Raw genomic sequence first — 19877 nt, 5'->3', positions numbered from 1 at the left:
ATACAATTTAAAAAAAGAGTTCTGGATACATAATACAGATATTACACTCTAAAAAACGCTGGGTTGTTTTTTCAACCCAACTGCTGGGTTAAGGCCGTTGGATAGGACTTTGGGATGTTTTAACCCAAGTTTGGGTTGAAAATAAGTCTCTTTTTAACCCAGCGGGACTGGGTTGAGGACGCGGACGTGAAGGAGAGCACGCACGTCACGTCAAAATCGTACGTCTCCAGTGCGAGCAGCCGCCATTTTCTCAGCGTGATAGAAGCGAGAAGCGAGTGAAAGACTATGGTAAGTAAATATTCAAAATGTAAAGTTATGTTTTATTGTTTACCCGGTCGTATGAAAGGCGGAAGGTTTTATGAAAGGCGGAAACAAAGGAGCTTAACGTTATATATATATTAAAAAAAACGGACGCGGTTTTCGCCTCAGACACGGAGGTCTATAACTGCCTAATGTAACGTTACTGAACGGAGGATGTACTTTTAATATAACGTCTGTGAATGTATTTTGTCATATTTACATAAGATTTTACATTATCTGTACTTTTTGAGGCGTTAACAGACGGTTATGGTCACGGTTACGCTCATGTGAATTTGTCTTTTTTTTCGCGGTTAAACTGAATGTATGTTTGTCTCCTAAAGGAAACGGCATTGTGTAGTAAAGACTAGCATAATTATTTTGAGGCTGTTGAAGTGGTAACTGTTAAAAGTATGTTTTACATGTAATATTTCAGACTTGTCGAGCTTGTGTCTTCATTGTCCTCGCGCTGAGAGTTAAAGACACAGAAGCTGTTTGTGTGAGGAGTCACAGACCTGTGTGAGGATGAGGAGGTGTTCTTCTGAAGAGAGGGACAGACGGTTTAAGGAGAGTAAACTTCAGAATAACATCAAGTTATCTTTATTTTTACAAAGACTAAAATAATGTTGGTGTTTTTTTTAGATGTTGAAATCCAGAGACAATATAACTTCATTCTTTTGAGACTGATGTAAGTTAAGTTATTATTACTTTTTTTTTTTTTTTGAAAATTAATGTTTCTGTTGTGTCCTGCCTGTTAACTTCACATTTTGATGCAAAAACAGTGTGATTTTATATATATACATATATATATATATATATATATATATATATATATATATATATATATATATATATATATATATATATATATACAGACAGATATATAGATGTATGTATATGTTAATGTTTTATTGAAACCATTGATGTCCCTCTTTGCAGAACTCAAACTAACTGGAGTTAAGGACACACAAGTCTGCTTGTGTGAGGAGGTGGTTTTCTCAGCTTCTTCTGAAGAGAGGGAAAGATCGTATAAGGCAAGTAAACTTCATAATTTCATGTTATCAGTTGTTGTTGTGTTTTACTAAGAGTAAAATAATGTTTGTTTTTTGTTTTTGTAGATGTTAAAAGCAAGAGACATGGGAGAGCATCATTCCTTTGAGATTTTATGTAAGTTATTTTTAGAAAATAAATTTTTCTGTTGTCTCCTGCCAGTTTACTTCACATTTTGATGCAACAACAGTGTGATTACATGCTCATTTCATTAAGACCATTGATGTCTGTGTTTTTTATAGCAGAAATCAAACCAACTTTGGAGTTGTCTGATTTGGAGAGTCATTATTCTTGGTCTTCGCTCTTAGAGGTAAAGTTCACACAAAAAATAATTTACTTGCCCTCAAGTCATTCCAAACCTATAAGACTTTTGTCTGTCTTTACAACATAAATTAATATATTTTTAGTTTTCGCATAATATTTGTTAATCCATTTATAGTTTAGATAATCAGTATTTTCAAGCTTCATAAATATAGAGTTATTGTAGAAGTAAATTCTGATATTTATATATGAATACATCTTAAATTATATGATAGCAAACATGTATGTTCAAAATAAAATACTGGTCTCCCAGACCAGCAATGGAGGACACAAAAAGAGAATATTAAATATATTCATATGCTTTCCAAAAATGAGCAGAGTTTGTATGAGTCTGGAAAAACATGGGGAGAGTAAATTATAACCATTTTAATTATTTGGTGAACTAAGGGTTTGAAGAGCAGCCCTCCACATACATGAACATTTGTGAGGTATGTGAATGTCATGTCTGTTTTAATGTTTCAGTAAAGAAGCTTTCTGAAAGCAATATTTATTCAAACAATATCGCATGTCCTCACACTAGTGCTGCCATTATAGCATTCTGGAGCGCTGTGGTGAACTGAGACAATAAACAACCGCACAAAGTGTTGAAACTTTAAAACCGATTATTTACCTATCCTTACGGATGTGAATACACCTCTACCTGAAAATGGATAGTTTAATTAAATGTTTAATTTTTTCAAATGTGTTTCTCTTAGGCCACTGATGAAGAACAGGCTGTGACTGGGATGAATCCTGGTCAGAGAGGAGAATCTTCTTTGCTAAACTGATGCAGCGGTGGTTTTAAAGGAGGACGCTGCCCTGGATGATGTAGAAGATGTCACATGCTGTGCTGATGGGGTTTCTTCATGATTACATCAGTTATGCTAAACAGATCATGAAAATTGACCGTGATGCATGATCTGTATTCATGGACTATGAAACAAACTGTAAGTGTATAATTTGTTAAAAAAAAAAAAAGTTAAATGCTTTTTCTGTGTTGTTTAGTAGAAGAGTTTACACTGTCATTCATACACCTGCTCACATTCTTTCTCACACACACACACACACACACACACACACACACACATGCGTCTGTTAAATGTTATAATATCAAAGTTAATGTTGTGATTTATTTGTGTACTGTCATGCCAGAATAGTTGAAAAAAAACCTAACTAATTGTAAATTTATTGTATGTTTTCGTATATTTTTATACAGTATATACAATTGAACAAAGTCCAATTTGATCTTAAGTTATATTCATCAAATGTTCAATCCTTTGTTTATGAACTCTGTAGCTGTTAATGCCATCCTTTTCTGCATTTCTTCTAACATGTTACTTTTTGATGTTTCTCTTGTTTTTAATAAATATTTTCCTTTTGATAATTATTATTTGTGTGTAAAAGTGATATTTAAAATGAACAACATTTGTAGGTTTAATGCCTAGCTCAATTTGGGTTAATTTTAACGTAGAAATGCATTGTTTCCCCACATGGCTGCACTCTGCGAGTTTATTTTCTGCCAGCAGGAGGCGCTAAGAGCGGGAGAGGTAGGTTTCTCCGGTAACGGCTGCAGAGCGGGGCTGAGCTCACAAACGCTGCCTTATCAAGCACATGCGAAATGATATCGAGCATTTTCTAAATACAGTAGTTTTCTTTCTGAAATACAGTGATAAAAAACACCCGCTCTGGTTTTTGAAACCCTGCAATATAGTCATTTTAAACCATAAAAAAGGCAACCCAGCAGGCTGGGTTAAATATGATAACCCAACTGGTTGGGTTAAAATAACCCAGCGCTGGGTTCGTCCCTTTTTGACCCAGCGCTGGGTTGTCAAAATAACCCAAATTGGGTTGTTTTCAACCCAGCAGTTTTTAGAGTGTAGTTTTAGATACATGACATATTATAAGAAAAAATCTTTACTCACCTCCACTAACAACGAAAATGCCACTACACTCAAAAAGAAATAGACTAAGCAAAGAAATGTATTTGAACTCAATTTAATTTGAATTGAATGATACCAGTTAGCAAATCTTTGGCAGCCCTAAAAATTAAAAATAAAATACAAACTAAAAGTATTGAAACTATAAACTCTACAACTAACAATGATATAATAAAAAACAAATGAAAACTAAACTGACTGACAATTAACTCAGTGTTATGCCTTCTAAATAATAGCAGATAATAATTGAAAGCAGAGTTATGCTCTTTATAAGAATTTAGTAAAATGTCTGGTAATTTTAAAGTCTTTTGCAAGTTATCTTTGCGGTTAAAACAAAACTGGGTATAGTCACTAGAGTTTTCACACTACAAAGGGTGGAAAATGAAAATTCCACCAAAAGATAAATAAAACCTTGTTAATTATTCTTCAGCCCAACAGCAGTGACACACTAGCAATGTGACAAAACCTAAAATGTAGTAAATCGGCAGCGCCAGTACACATAAAACTAATCATGCTCCGCTGTGAGCGATACACTAGAAAAAATTTAATTAAGCCCAGTTCAGATGTTAAATTAATGATCACAATAGCACCATTGTAAAGGCATTTGGACAGAAGCATTGATTCAGAAAAAGGGAGGTGACGGAACTCTGCACACAGGGATCTCTGATGAAGGGAAAAAAGCAACTCATCAAGTGCCGTGCTGTGATGCTTGGATGTGGATTTGGCAATGATTTCTGCAGTCTGTGCATCATCAAACTCCCAACTGCTCTTGAGTGGCATGCCAGCTCTCATCTACAGCAGTCATTCGTGCCACAGCCTGAGAGACAGTTGGTTTGGACCTCGTCCTTGGCAAGTTTGCTTTGATGGTTGTAAGGATAGACTTAGTAACTCCTTATATTGTTCTTGTGTTGAAAACTGAAATCTTTTGGCAACTGTCTATAAACCATTAGCACTCAGTCAATGAGGAAAGAAACTGACAGCAAGATAGGAGCCACTCTATCGGATTTGATTTGCACTTGATTTGTAGACCTGAGCGCTGCTGATCCGATTCCTAATTCTGAACTTAAGTAATACCACTATAAACTTCTAGTTTTACTCCCAGACCTCCCACTTGACCCTGCACAGCTCCTATTCCAACTCTACAGGCGAAAGGAGTCAGCCAGTCCCAAAACTTCTCCCAGGCACGATCCTCCCTCTCTCTGGATAAACTCCAGGGCCAAGTTCCTGTCTGCTGGGCCCTCTGTCAGCTCGCTGGAGTGTGTCTCAACCCCCGCCAGCACAAATCCACCACAGAGAAAGCATTAATGTGCCTTCACTTGATATGTGACCATGTGAAATTACACATTTTGATTTACTAGGAAATATATTACGAGCTTTGAATTTGCCTGTGGAGAAACTTATTAGAAAAACACTTTGAAGACCCTGTACATGCATTGATAAAACCCAGAGAACAAAAAAAAGTTTGTGTCTTTTATAGTCAGCAGACAACAGGGACTATGAATTCTAGGCCAGATGAGGACAAAATTGCAAACCTCAACTGAGCCCTCACACTTTTTCACATGAGAAATAAGGTTATGAATCTAGAATCGGTTCTTTGTAAATACCAGAATGAAATGTCATTCATACACAAATGTCAGAATACCATACTAAAGTAATCTGGCAGAGTTTCCTACACTACTTGTTCAGTGGTGTCACCACCACCACTGAATCTACAGCTTGAGAGCATGACCAGTGCAGTCCCATTACAGAAAAAATACTCTAATGATTCAGTTCACTGTAGCAAATCAAACAACTGCATAGTCCAAGTGACTCAATCTCATCTGCACCACCTTCTGTACTATTTTGGATAACCATTGTGAGGTGTAAGTAACAGAGCTAGTAAAAAAAAAAAAAAATCCCCCACAGCGTGAGGAAAGTGAGTACTTCCCAACTGAAGTTGTCCAATCTAAACAAAGCTTACTTAAGCTCACTCCCCAATATCTTACAATTCATCATGCTGGTTTCCAAGTCAATTTCCTACAATAACTGTTTCCATTTACTCAGTTGACACACTTTAAAAGAGAACTCTAACAGTGTGTCTTAAATATAAAGCCATTCCACATTAGGGTTTTCAAACAATTCATGCACAACCCCCCCATGATTTTGCATATTAATCAGTATAATACATATTAAGCATTTGCAGACAAATAAATGATAGTCCTACCTCCATGAAACAGATCCCTGCTGCGGCATTCTCGTTGATGGATGCATTGTAGAATTTGCTGCCAAACACAGGCTCATTATCATTAATATCCTGTAGGATCACTTTGACCACAGCTGAAGAAGATAGTGGTGGTCGACCCCTGTCGGCAGCAACCACAGTCACACTAGGCTTAGGGTCCGTTTCGTAATCTAGCTGGGTCAAGGTGGTGATGATACCAGTGACTGCGTCAATACTGAACCAGTCTGAATGAGTTTCTTCATTCTGTAGGATGCTGTACTGAACATCTCCATTGGGTCCATGGTCTTTGTCCCGTGCTGTTACCTGTACGACAAAACTTCCTGGAAAGGCAACCTCTGGAATAACCTGTGTATACTCCTGCTGGTCAAACAAAGGAGGGTTGTCATTAACATCCATGACCTGAATAGTAAATGAAGACTCTGCCCATAACGGAGGAGTGCCAGAATCTGTAGCCAAGACTCTGAGTTCATAATGGTCTTGCTCCTCACGATCAAGAATCTGATCTATGCAGATAAGATAGATGATGCTGTCTTTGGTGGTCAAAGCAAACTTTCCATCACCCCCTTCCAAAGATACATTCACATTGGCATATTCTCCATAATCAGGGTCTGTGACTGAAATCCTAGCCACGTACTGGCCAGGCTGTGCTCCTTCCGAGATGCGTGGAGAACCATCCTCACTGAGGAAGATGATGGTCATGGTGGGCTGGTTGTCATTGTAGTCTCGCACCTGGATGGTCACGAAAGCGTTGGTGACCTCTGGTTGACTGGCATTGTCCCGAGCCTGTACCACAAGCTCATGGACTCTTCTCATCTCGTAATCCAAAGGCTTGTTCAGAGTGATAACTCCAGTTCGAGAGTCAATGACAAAGTAGTGATCAGGATCGCTCTGTCTCCTGTTGATATCATAGAGCACCAACCCATTGTCACCTTCATCAGCATCTGAAGCAAACACCTGCAGTATATTGTTCCCCGGTTGAAGGTTCTCAGAGATCACAGCATGGTAGCGACTCTGGTTGAAGACTGGGGCATTGTCGTTGATGTCCTGCACAATCACATCCAGGATCATTTGTCCTGTCCTCTTGGGTGAGCCACCATCAAATGCGTCCAAGAGCAGAGTGTACAAAGATCTTGTCTCTCTGTCCAAAACTGCATTGACTACCAAATCCAAGTAGAGCACTTTGTTGGATCCTCGTTTGGTTTCAAGTAGAAAAGCTTGTCCTACATTTCCATCCGTTATGATGTAACCTTGTGTAGTGAGCTGGTCCTCATCTGCATCCAAGGCAGGCTCAAGAGGAAACTTGGTGCCAATGGTAGCCTGTTCTGGAATCTTAAACGTGGCTCTTTTTCTTGGGAACACTGGAGAGTGATCATTGATGTCGTTTACTAAGATGGTGACTTCTACTGTTATACCAGTTATGGTGACTGCTATGAAGCTGTAGCGGTCCCGTACTTCCCGATCCAGGACCTTTGCAGTTTTTATGATCCCTGTACTTTCGTCGATCTCCAGATCGGTGCCTACACCTGTGCCCTGATGATCTGAGATGAAATAGTGGGTTGCAGTCATGTCAGGTGGGAGGCCAGCACTAATGTCACCTACTACGGTTCCTGCTGGCTGTTCCTCATCTAGCTGGAGCTGCAATGTTCCTGGCACCATGGATGACTGGATTGTCATGAGCTGTAGCGCCACATAGAAGATCACCAACATCCACCACCAATTCAATTTTTGATGCAACCGATCCATAATCATCCTTTCTTTGCTCTTCACTGAAAATTCTTCTTACAAAACCTGACAGGACAAATGGAAAAGGAGATTAGTTAGAGAAGCAAGCAAAAGGGAAATAACAGAAAGTGGTTTGACATTATGCAAAAATCTAAAAAAGCATTCATTACAAAAAGATGGATCACACAAGCAGGATCAGTTACAATTATGACAAGAATGTTTAAGTGGCTTTCCAGATGTTGCACAGGTTCACCTTTAAAAATACAGCAGCACACCATATACACGTTGTACCTGCATTTTACTGTCAGCTAATAAGTCAAAATATCATTGCTACAGTTAAAATGAGAAGCTTCACTGTACAAAAAAAGAAAAGAAAAAAAACACAAGGTACTCACACATGGCAGCAAAAAAAAAAATCTCATAGTCATTTTGACTGATTGTTTTTAGTTAGTTTTTGTCCTTTCTTGAAAATATCTTTTTAATTCCTGTCACGATTATTATTTTAGTTGATGTTGGCATGTTTGTTAGAGAGATCCAAGCCTGAAAACTCCCAAAATATCAGTGCAGTGATGAACAGGAGCCTAAAATAGAGACTGTGACTTACATGACCCCTCTTTTTTAGTAAAACTATTCAACTGCAGCCCACACTGATGTAAAAGAGAGCCAAGAGGACCCTTTAAAGTGAACTGCATGTTAACCCTGTCGTATATTAATGCCAACACTACTGCCCAAAATGAAGCTAAAAAAACCACTGGTGGGCCAATTCTAATATATTAAAACCACAAAGGTCTCCTTTGAGTGTTCCTCCAGCTCCTTTTTAAATTAGTGATTCCTCATCCATAAAATTGCAGCTTGTGGACCTGCAAACTATGATGACCTTATAATCAAAATTATGATTTCTGGATTAGGCCCTTTTTCTAGGTCCAATTGAATTATAAATATTTTGTAAGACTGGAACTTAAATAGTTACATATGCTGGTTAGAAGAACTTGACTCATACAGCCCAGCTACTCAAGTATGAAGGATCTGCAAAGCAGAAACAAGATGAAAGATTGAAAGTTATGAGAGATCTTATTATCCGAGGAATTATGAATTGTGTGGTTTTCTGTATTAAAGAAACATTTTTTTCACATGCAAAGGGACAACTGAACCCCACATTTGACCCTGCCTTTGAGTAAATCTCTTAAAACAACACTGTAAATCAACATGAATCGTCTTTACAGCACATTTTTAAAAGTCAGCTAGATAGAGGTTGCCAGTGCCACTTAGATTTAAACACAACATTATGGACTGTATGTAGTGTAATTTTCCAAAATAGTTTATGAATTTCAGGCATATCATAGTGTTATAATAGCTAACTAATTTCAAGCTAATGAAAAAAAACAATGTTTTAAACTTTTATTTTTTGAAATATGTATATATGTATATATGTATAAATGTATATATATATATATATCTGAGTCCAACACATACTCCAACTCCCAGTTGTTCTGACAGCCTAAGCCTTAAAGAGAGTTCACCCAAAAATTTACAATTTGATGTTTATCTGCTTTCCCTCAGGGCATCCAATATGTAGGTGATGAACACAAGCAGAGATTTTTAACTCAAACCATCTGACAGTCATAAAATGTACAGGGAATGGATGGATGGATGGGAATCACAACTTTGAGAGTCAAAAAAAAACATACACAAACTAAACCATTGACACACTATATACAATATGAATTGGGAGTGTCAATGGTCCACTTGAGAGATAGGTGGCGGTAATGCACTTCTAGGTCTGCGATCCGCTATAAAGCAAGAAGAAGAAGAAGATGTGTCAGGCACCAGCTGTGGAGAACACACGCTCAGGAAAATCAGAGGTAAAAAACACTTTGTGTCTTTACACATCAATGTGTCATCACGATCCGCATGAATTCATTTGGTTTAGTTTCTGTTTGTTTGTTTTTTTACTCTCAAAGCTGTGATTCCCATCCACTTACATTATATGACTGACAGACTTCAATATTTTGAGTTAAAAATCTTTGTTTGTGTTCTTCTTAAGAAACAAAGTCACCTTGCCTACATCTTGGAGGTAAGCAGATAAACATGACATTTTCATTTTAGGGCGGACTATCCCTTTAACCAAGGCCTGAAGACAAAATGAAGACATGATCAGTTCTGAGATGAGCCTGTCCCCATCTGCATTACTATGAAAAACCACAAAATCAGTTTCAGGCCAAGGGAAATATTCATGTCATTCTCAATCACTGTGTAAGAAAAATGACTTCACAATAAAATTCTTTACAATCAACCACAGGATTTCTCAAGTTTTTGTAAAGTAAATAAAAACAGAATTGCAGGAAATACTTTTGCTCTGTCAAACTGTAGGAATCAGAGAGGCTCCCTCCAGTGGGGGACTACAGTTACTATATATTTTTCACCTCTGCAAAATTCTAATGCTACTTCTTTTCACTTTCTACCCAACAGGGTATTTGTTTTAAGTAGGTAAGTATGTCTCAGTGTGTGAGCAGGCTTAACTCAATTAACTCCAGAGTGACTGGTGTTGTTGGATCTTGTGCACAGCTGCACATGTGGTTAATCTAAAATGTGGGTGAATGAGTCTGATGATGCAGGTGTCCATATAAAAGTGTGTGTAAGTGCCAGTGTGTGTGAGTCAGATCTTTGCATGCTGTGCGCCTCGTTGCGGTAGTCTGTCAAGTCTGTGGTAGTGATAGTGTGTGTGTGTGTGTGTGTGTGTCTGAGCGAGGGAGCAGACCAGGAGGGCTCCACACAGTCTGCCCTGCACCCTCTCTGGCTGTGCTGCATTGTAATTGGGGTCTGCTGGAAGCCTGCCCTGTGCATATGGGAATCCAAAGCTAATTTCAGTCTGTCAGCATCACAGCAACTAAGAAACACACACACACACATGCAGGAACACTCTCATGTTAAAGAAAGTACAGGCACACACACCCACACACAATACCTCCAACGTAGATTATGTGTACCAAACACTTCTTCTCGAAAGTAAAGCCTCCAAATACATGACGCCCATAAGTGTGTATATACACACACACACACACTTTGTCACACACACTCACACATTATGTTATACATATGTATTTTGAGGTTTCATAACAAACAACTTTTAAGAAAGACATCTTAATTATACATTATAATTAATTAAATTTTTTATAATTTATATTTTATAAAATAAAACAATATAAATTAGATTTATATGAAATAATATATATCAATATTTATTTTATTTTATTTTATTTCATACACACTATAAGCTTTCTTAAACTATTCATTAAGGTTTTAAGATAAAACAAATATTATGATTGGTTCTCCAGACATTGAGGGATCAAAGGCTGAAAGAAAGTTGCACAGATGTGTTCAGTGGGCACTGGCACTTTTACTAACGGTTGGAACAGACCTCCAAAGGGCTGGACATGTACCACGGGAAATGAACTTAGACAACTGCTATTTTGTCCATGATCAGTTTCTTTTTCTTGCATTTAATGCCTTGTTAAACTACATGGCATGAAGAGAAATACTCTTGGATTCCAGCTAAATATAAAAAGGTTGTAACTATGCCATATTAATCATTAACCATATATTTATATAGGGAAGTTCATACTGATCAAATCAGGTCAAGAAGTTGGCCATATTCTACTAATTTTATGAGAGCATGTTGAAAGTGTTATATCACTGTTTCTGACTTTCCATCTTTGGGCAACTTTCCAACGCTCTGGGTCATGTGTTTAACCCAGACCACTTAATACGATAAAGGGCTTGTGGTTTAATTATAGAAAATGGCCCATTTGAAGAAAAAATAAAACTCTTTGTGAGCAAGGCACAGTCTTTCCCTTTGTAAAGTCTGACACAGATGAAATTAAAACAGGTCTCCCCTTTTTAATTGAAAGCATGCCCTCAATAACACTTTATAATGGTCTCCGAGCTGTTCACACCTGCTGCAAGCACCTCAGTGCAGTGCATTATTTTTATAATCTTACATAACAAAGAAGAGAAGATAGCAGATTTGTGGGAACGTAGACCACAAATATTTTTGAGCAAGTGTTGCTGCCTTCCTCCTTTACCCAGAACCTCCATTCCACACAACAATTCCAAAGATCTGACAGAGCAGAAATCTGGAGCTAAACATTCCCAAAGAAGCTGCTCTGTTAAACACCGAAACCACTCTGGCCAAGACGCTGGGGATGAAAACAACCACAGCTGGCCAGACCAATGCTGATCATCTATCACTCGATGTCCAAAACGCTTTCCCAACCAGTGGAAGACGTCCACGTTGCTCACGACACCTCAAACAACACTCTCGCTGGAAGACTCTAATGACTGCAAACATGATTTTAAAGAATTATGTTTTTCCTAAAGTTCATTTCGTTTAGATTGAGAGGGCGGATGAGGTAAAGACAATATATTGGCCTCTTCAGTGTAAATGATGAGTGAGAAAAGGCCCCGAAAGCCAAAAAGACCTTAAAAAGAAACCCCAAGCAGCCATAAAGTAACACCATCAATCTCAACATTGGGCAATTCAAATATTTCCATTTTAAAGGATGTTTAGTGCTCGGCCAAATTAACTTCACGTTGACTATCATTTGACCTCAAGCAAACATGCTGTCACACTGGGATTATTTTCCTAAAATGTCTTGCTTTTACAGGATAACCGAAAGAAATCCAAGAAAACAACCAACCTGGCCAATCGTGATCAATTCCAATATAACTTCTGCTTGTTTGAGCACATCACTCACTCTGAGATCCAATGAGACTTGGCAAGACAGGCTTCATGTTGAAGCACTTATCTACAATAATGGAGTATCTTAAAGATCAGCAAACACCAACCACACACTGAGCCTTATAACTACAGTAGGAAACAGAGAACCGATTCTTATTCAGTTCCAGTTCCATTAACAAAAAAACACCAGAACCAACTCCCAGTACCAAATGAATGATTCCGTTCTTTTTTCATATCAAAAAGATAAAGCACAACCAGTGTAGTCGGTTTCAAAAACAAACAAATCTTAATGAGTCAATTCTTCTCTCCAGTACAGTCCTACAAATGACTCCTATGAACCAGTTCTTTTTGGTGACTCAAATACGTGCAGCTTACAACTAACTGTGAGACTTCAATCAATGTAGTTACTGACTGGTTTTTCATATGATTTGTAGTTTAACTGTAAATTGTATTTAAAAGTGCACTTTTTTGTGGTATTTATAAAGAAAACAAACACATATTGTATATGCATCTATTCCATTTCTAAAAACTAAAAATCCACTAAACAGTCGATGTAAACACACCTGCAAGAATTGTTGAACCTACACTTTCAGTACAGTAATCCAGCATAAGCCAAGGTAGCTGTGCTCCACAGGAGCTGGTGGGAAAGAAGAAATCCATCTGCAGGCCTCAGATATGTACATGCACTGCTAATCTACATCAGATACATTTGTGCCATGGGAAAAAAAAGGAGGCCCTATCAACCTTGGTTTGGCCAGCATTTAGGATGTTCTGGCTTCAGGGTACCTTCTTTTTCCCACAGCCTCCAACCTGAGTGTGTTTGTGGAGATGTTTGTGGAAGGAGGTCTGCACGCTGAACAAAACAAAGACACACGTGCTGCTGGGTCCTTTGAACATGACACCAGCTGATACAGCTTCGGTTACTGTGCGAAATTGGAAACATCTGGCGGCATCGAGTGGATGATTTCAGTATAGAGTTTATGAAATTCGCTGTGTGTAGTTTTAACTGAACACAGACTGTAACATCCCATTTGCAGATAGTTTCAAAGAGAGGTATCATGTCCGGTATACCTGTTGCCATATAGAGAACTGTATATTTGAGTTGATGCCCCCACACTCAAACAAATCCATATCAGACTGAGACGTACAAGCAATAGCTGCAGTATTTTGACATCTTCAGTCCCTCAGGAGATTCAATTTACACTTATAACAAATGCTACTTTGACAGTTATCCATTTTATGTTTATGTACTACCTAGAGCCAAATTTTTGTCTTTGTCTGTCCAGATTCTCTTTCACCCTGAAATATAACAGATTATATATATATATATATATATATATATATATATATATATATATATATATATATATATATATATATATAATTTAGTTATTTGCATGAATCATATATTTTCATATATTTTAAATGTTCTATAATTACATTTTATCTATAATCCAACAAGAGGCAACAGACATGTACATCTTCCCAAAATTTGCAAGCACAGCCCAAAGGCACAAAGGTGATAGTTTATGTGTGATACGAACCTACACTTTTTCTGTAAATTCAAGAAGGAGGTCACACACTGACCCTACATGGCTTTAGAAAATGTGCACAGACACGCCTCCCTTGAAAACCTAATGAGAAGGGGCAACAGCCCTCTGCCATGCGATCTCTGCTGTCTACACCACTCTGGAGACCAGAAGCTGCAACTGTGTATGGCTTTAGTGCTCCACCAGAGACCGGTAAGGATGGGGTTAACTACACCACAGCAGAGGTACTTGAACTGTCTGATCATCATCAGAGAATCCTTTCCTAAGCCAAAAGGATGAGATCAAGGGTGATGTAGTAGTTGACTCTGCAACGACCTTGTTTTTTTCTCTCCATACATCCAAATGGATCTCAGTTCACCCGGGACGGTCCGATGTCAGGGATGGAGCTGAGAAATCAACCGTCTGTCTGTTGGGATGAGAGTCTGGTGACATAATCTTAGGAATGTCTTAAAAGCCCTTCAGCGTTCAATATGGTTATGCTCTGTCTGAGGGTCGGACATAAATTCTATGGCTATATTCACTGCAAACTTTATAAATTTCACTCAGTCCAGTAACTAATGAAAAATGGTTCAAGCTCTAAACCTTTCCTCGGCTCGGCTCACTCCACAATCAACTACACTTCCTGCCTAGCATGCAGCCGCCTCCTAGTTTTATCTTGATTTATTAGATTATCAATGTTTCTTTGTGGCTGTCGAATCAAACATGTTGTTCTTATTTAAAAACCATTATAATATAAACTACCCAGTGCTGTCTGCTTATTTGCGTGAGGAACATGGTTAATTTTCATGCTTATGACTTCATCTGAACAAACTGGAACACAAATTAACTTGGGATGTGACTCACTAATCTTATGGATCTATCCCAAAACCGAGAGTGCGAACATGTGGAGTCTAGCAAACGGGCGACGATGGGTGGTGCTTTATATTCAGACAGCCTCTAAGCTCAACAAGAGCGGCCGAAACAGTAGCTTCAGTACTGCACCATGGCAACCAACGAACCAGAGAAATGGAAGTCAACTGAGCTGAATGAGTGAAAACAACCTTATTATCTTGATGAATATTAATTATTGTCGCCCTCAGAGGGAGATTTGGAATGCAGTCTGGGTGAACCCCGGCCAGCCACCAACACAAAAGCACAACACTTCTCTAAGACTAACAAAAGAAGTCCACTGATGAACCAAGTTAATTAGAATGTCTTGCAAGGAGAGAAAATCTATATGCTCTGGCATGTAAAGCAAGTTAAATAAATGACCACTGGACATCCGCCTCTGTTATTCTGCAACTGATTTCCTCTGAGGTGCAACACGTTGCCAAAAATATCATGAGATACAGCAGCCAAGAAAGGTCAGGCTTTGGGTGATATTAATAAATACATTAAAACAGCAATTTAATTGAAACGTTGCATAGCGGATACCACAATTTTAATTGCAGGATTTGAAATCAGAAACAATAACTTTGTAGGGTTTATTAAGTAACCTTCCATTTTCTATACTACTGGGGGGGTGAAGATTTTTAATGCCCGCCTCTTAAAGTTTTCACAGGCCTCTACAGCTATTATATTATGTTTTCTCCTATTCATTTTCAAAAATATTTAAAGTTATGCAATACAAATCACCCCCTCAATGAAAAGAACCATTCGGGAGGCTTTTGTGGCCTGCACATGGGTTCCACCAATTCCAGTGTAGATTAAAAACAATAGTGCAGAATATACAAAAACTGGAGTGCAGCAGTCAGACTGCAGCAGCTGCAAGCACAGTGAACCGCAGCATATTTCTGAACCAATAGACTCATAGTCTTGTGAGTCATGATTAGGAAATACAACAGCTCCTAACTTCAAATTTAGTACTGATATCAATATCAGCTGCATTTTGACACTGTCTGATTAATTGTATTGATTTAATACAAACAGCATTGCGTAGGTCTGATTCATTCCAATAAACAATTTGTTAAAGTTGCTTAACATCCATTTTCTGCCACATCCACCAGAAACAAATAAATCATAAATAAAATCATATCGTACTTTAGGGTGCACACAAACTGCACTAAACTAAAAATGCAAACATCTGACCTGATGATTCATTGAATCCAAAATTAAACTTTATGACTAAAAAACGATGTAATCAAAACTCTCAATGGTTACACCTCAGCTTTGCATTGCACATGAGACACTACATATCAAAACTAAATGTGTGACAATGGGCTTCTTAACTAGATAAATTATCAGTGATTTCAGTGTTTACTGAAATGAGAAATTAAAAAATGTATTTTATGTATATGAGAGCTACCCAACATGCATAGCTATAAAATTTGACATTATGCATCCATTCTACTCCACAAAATCACTGCAAGTGACTATGGCAAGCTGAATTAACATTTTTTTCTTAAAACTAACTAGTATCTTTTTTAATGACACTAGCACATTAAAGACCAGCAAATAATTAAATAGTGAGAAATATCTTTGTAAATGCATAATGTATAAATGTTGATAATGTATTAAGTGTTTCCCACAGCCTTATACTTTATTTGTGGCAACATTCCCCGCCCCATATATAAATATGCAAATAATTTTTCTGCCAGAAGAAGGAAGAGAGAGGTTTCTCCGGTAACGGCTGTATACAGAGACTCACTGACTGAGCTAACAAATGCTGAGATGAAATGAAATTGAATTTTCAGAAAACAGTCAGTTTTTCTTCTGAAATAAAGCAATATAAAAACACCTGCAGTGGATTTTTGATTTTGAAACTTGCAGTGCTCATGTTTATTCAACGAAGTCAAAGCCTTTTGTAAAATCTATTTGTGGTGGTCAGTTTTAATATTGTGGCAGCCAACCACAAATAAATCAATGTATGGGAAACCCTGGTATTCCAACTGTTCAGAGTTCCCATTTCACATTTACCAGTAATTGACCATAGGTCTCGTTTTTAGTTATCTATTCTAACTATCTAAACACTTCTATATTATTACCTATTTATCAAATAGACTACTACGGTCTACCCCAGTTGTTACCAGTTATTATTCTTTTTTCCCATTTTTTTTATCTCAATAGTTACATTTGCTTTAAATCTGCAATTTAGGTTGTTGATTGATCCATATTTGTTCATATGGAACACTGATCAAATAGTAATACTATTCAAGAGAAAAAGTAGAAGTAGCTTATTAAATAGACACTATTGGATTATTTATTACAAGACAAAATATAAGTACCAGTAACATCAAAACAGATACTTGTCAGTTTTAAGGAATAAATGTTAAACTGGCTTGCCATAAGCGCGCGCGTTGACTGTAATGGAAGCATGTTTGCCGTGTCGCGTCAGGATGGGGTATAAAGTCATGGTTTAACGCCACTGACGTTCTTTAGCCATGAAATACTTACAATCATCTGTTCTTGCTTTTCAGTGATACCGATCTGGTCTGTCCCAACGTAACGTCAGGAAAACGAGCCAAAAAAGAAATGTCGTTTAGGAAAAAAAATCCCTTTTAGATAATATCCATCTTCTTACAAGTTATCTGTCGCGTACCACAGCAACTTCCACTAGTATATTTCCAGTTTCCTGTATTTTCCTGCTGTTGTCAAGTTCAAAATACAAAACCAATTCAAAGGGGCTCTGTCCTCCAGTCCAAACTGAGCGCAGCAGACAGGATGAAATCAGTCCGTCGGCATCGACAACAGCCTCCAACTCTAGGATCCACACTTCCAACACAAGCTCTCAACCTCCCGGAGTGAAACCCGACACCAGCCCGTCCCACTCCCGCATGAATATTCATGAAGCACGTGTAGAAGCGGGGTAATAGCGCAAACTCTCCAAACGAGGGCGACAGTGTGCCAAAACAGTGTGACGTGTAATGCCACCAGTCTTCTTCAGACAAAACTGAATTTATGTGTCGTTAATCAATTAAAATGTAAAAAGCAGTTTCGTCCATCCGTCTGTCTGTAATTTAGCATTTTCGGTGCCATGTTTATTTATTCTTGCAAGAAAATAATTTAGTAGGCCTACACAGTCTGATTTATAATTCAAACCACAAAATCCATATGATATAATATACAGTTCTGACACAACAAAAATAAACTCACGCAGAATATATAAGGAGAAATAAGGTGCCGGGAGTAAAAGTAATCTTGAGAAATCTGTCATTCTTACAGGTTTGCTATGTGGTCTGGGTGAGAGTGAGTGAGAGACGGCCAAGACAACAGATTTAACACCAGGTCATGTAACTGAACGATTCCTCCCATCTGGTGGTTGTCTATGAGAAGCATGTTGAACGCCCTGGAGGACGGTTACTTTCATCTGCTGTGGAGCTGGAGCCATGACCTTGGACCACTTTCTGGCCTCTTCAATCCTAAGAGACAACAAAAGAACAAATCACTGTCTGTTTGCATATAAATCCTTTTGACACAGAAGGCAAAGTACTCCTTAGGTCCTTGTACTGTGCAGAACCTGCTTAATAGATTCATTTAGGCGCAAATAAGGCACACCTTTCCAAATATTTGTATCAGTGCACCCATCAGGAAAATCACTTTTAGCCTCAAAGGCAACTACAGTCTACTTGCATAGCCTATCCTTTTTTGTTTTCATGCAAAGTTCCATTCATCTTTTTTTAAACAGTAAATTGACAGATAATATAATAATTTTGTTCCAAATAAGTACAGTGCAGTTATACATTCTATGCCCCTTCAAAAAAATAAGAATTCACCATAATTCATAAATAAAAAAGCAAGAATAGATAACACCCTAAAGTGCATGCAAGATAAAAACAAGATAAAAACATAGCATTTTTTTTAAGTCACCGCTCTTAAAGAAATACAGGGTGCATCATCTTTAATGTTGTTCTATTTAAAGTATAATTCTATCCATTAACATAAATATTTCATATTTAATAATTATCAAAAAAGTGCAAATAAACCTTGACAATGACTCAAATATTCATCCGTTGAGCAGAAGCAACACATACTGCAGTCTACATTGTATATCAAGTGATTATGTTTAAGAGCCCATGCCAAAAATCTAGATACAAAAATACATTAGACAGGAGATGAAGTTTTCCTGAGAAAAAAAATATATATACTATGTAGTTTATTTATACGAAAGGAGTTTAGGGAGAAGACATGCTTGGCAGCGAGTTAGGCTGAAAAATGAAGAAAAATCTGTGTTGTACACTCTCGAGTCCAAAAAACCTGCAAATATTCATGTGTGCAGCTTGGGAAAGAAAATAAAGATATACTGTAGATCCTCTTCCTTCCATAGCACATGCTGAGAGAGATCTGACTATTATATGGACGGTTAATAAGGTCATATACTCTTCAAAATTTCAGACAGTTTATTCTTTTTACTATTTAACAATATGTTTCCTTAGTGGCGACATGTAAAGATTTCTGATTCAAGGGAAAAGAGTTGTATTTATTTGATTAAAAACACAGGAAAAACATGTATATTGTGAAATATTATTAGTTATTTTAATATACAGTAAATTACATTTATTTCTGGGATGGCAAAGCTGAATTTTCAGCAGCCAGTCTTAACATGATCCTTCAGAAATCATTCTAATATGCACATTTGAGTTATTGTGATCAATACTGAAAACAGATGTGATGCTTAATTTTTTTTTTCTTTTTTGTGGAACCTGTGGGACATCTTTTTTAATAGACAGTTTGAAATGCAACATTGAAATAGAAATCACATTATACACTTACAATGTTTTAACTGTCAATTTTGATCAACTCTTGCTGAATAAAAGTATTAATTTCTTTCCAATAAATAAATAAAAAAACTTATTGATCTCAAACTTTTGGATAGTCATGTACCTCAAATGCAAAGTTTGAAAATTATAGAAATGGCATGCTTGAAATAATTTGGAATAGCATGCTAATAAGTTGCCACGTAGGATCTACGACAGTTTTTTGGTTCTTCAAGTACGTCAACGTACTGTACATCCTTGTGGTAGTTGTAGTTCTTATGTAGCTATTTACATCTTTAAAGCAAAAATGATTTCACAATTCACATTTGTGGTATGAGTAGGTTTAATTTATTAAAATCTCTTCAAGTAATGTTAATCACAGGCCTTATT

At 37.4% G+C, this 19877-nt stretch overlaps 1 protein-coding gene and 2 long non-coding RNA genes across 3 annotated transcripts in view; 2 read left to right on the top strand and 1 right to left on the bottom strand.

The window, feature by feature from the left end:
• Positions 1-18221, bottom strand: part of dchs1a (dachsous cadherin-related 1a) — a 103712-nt gene extending 85491 nt beyond the window's left edge. The window contains exons 1-2 of the mRNA XM_052616298.1: positions 17188-18221; positions 5788-7593 (exon numbers count right to left, since the gene is read on the bottom strand). Of these exons, the coding sequence (XP_052472258.1) occupies positions 5788-7554 (1767 nt within the window). The 5' untranslated portion in view covers positions 7555-7593; positions 17188-18221. The remainder of the gene's footprint in view (positions 1-5787; positions 7594-17187) is intronic.
• On the top strand, positions 186-1331 carry LOC128028934 (uncharacterized). Its single transcript, XR_008187262.1, has 3 exons — positions 186-288; positions 734-985; positions 1237-1331. It is a non-coding gene; the product is annotated as an uncharacterized LOC128028934 (long non-coding RNA).
• On the top strand, positions 1414-3209 carry LOC128028935 (uncharacterized). Its single transcript, XR_008187263.1, has 3 exons — positions 1414-1464; positions 1593-1657; positions 2364-3209. It is a non-coding gene; the product is annotated as an uncharacterized LOC128028935 (long non-coding RNA).
• Positions 18222-19877: the final 1656 nt, after the last annotated feature.

This window comes from Carassius gibelio, chromosome A15 (genome assembly GCF_023724105.1).
Source record: "Carassius gibelio isolate Cgi1373 ecotype wild population from Czech Republic chromosome A15, carGib1.2-hapl.c, whole genome shotgun sequence".
In the NCBI taxonomy this organism is placed as follows: Eukaryota; Metazoa; Chordata; class Actinopteri; order Cypriniformes; family Cyprinidae; genus Carassius; species Carassius gibelio.
The sequence above is the reverse complement of the archived record's forward strand: the minus strand, read 5'-3'. Positions and strand labels throughout refer to the sequence as shown.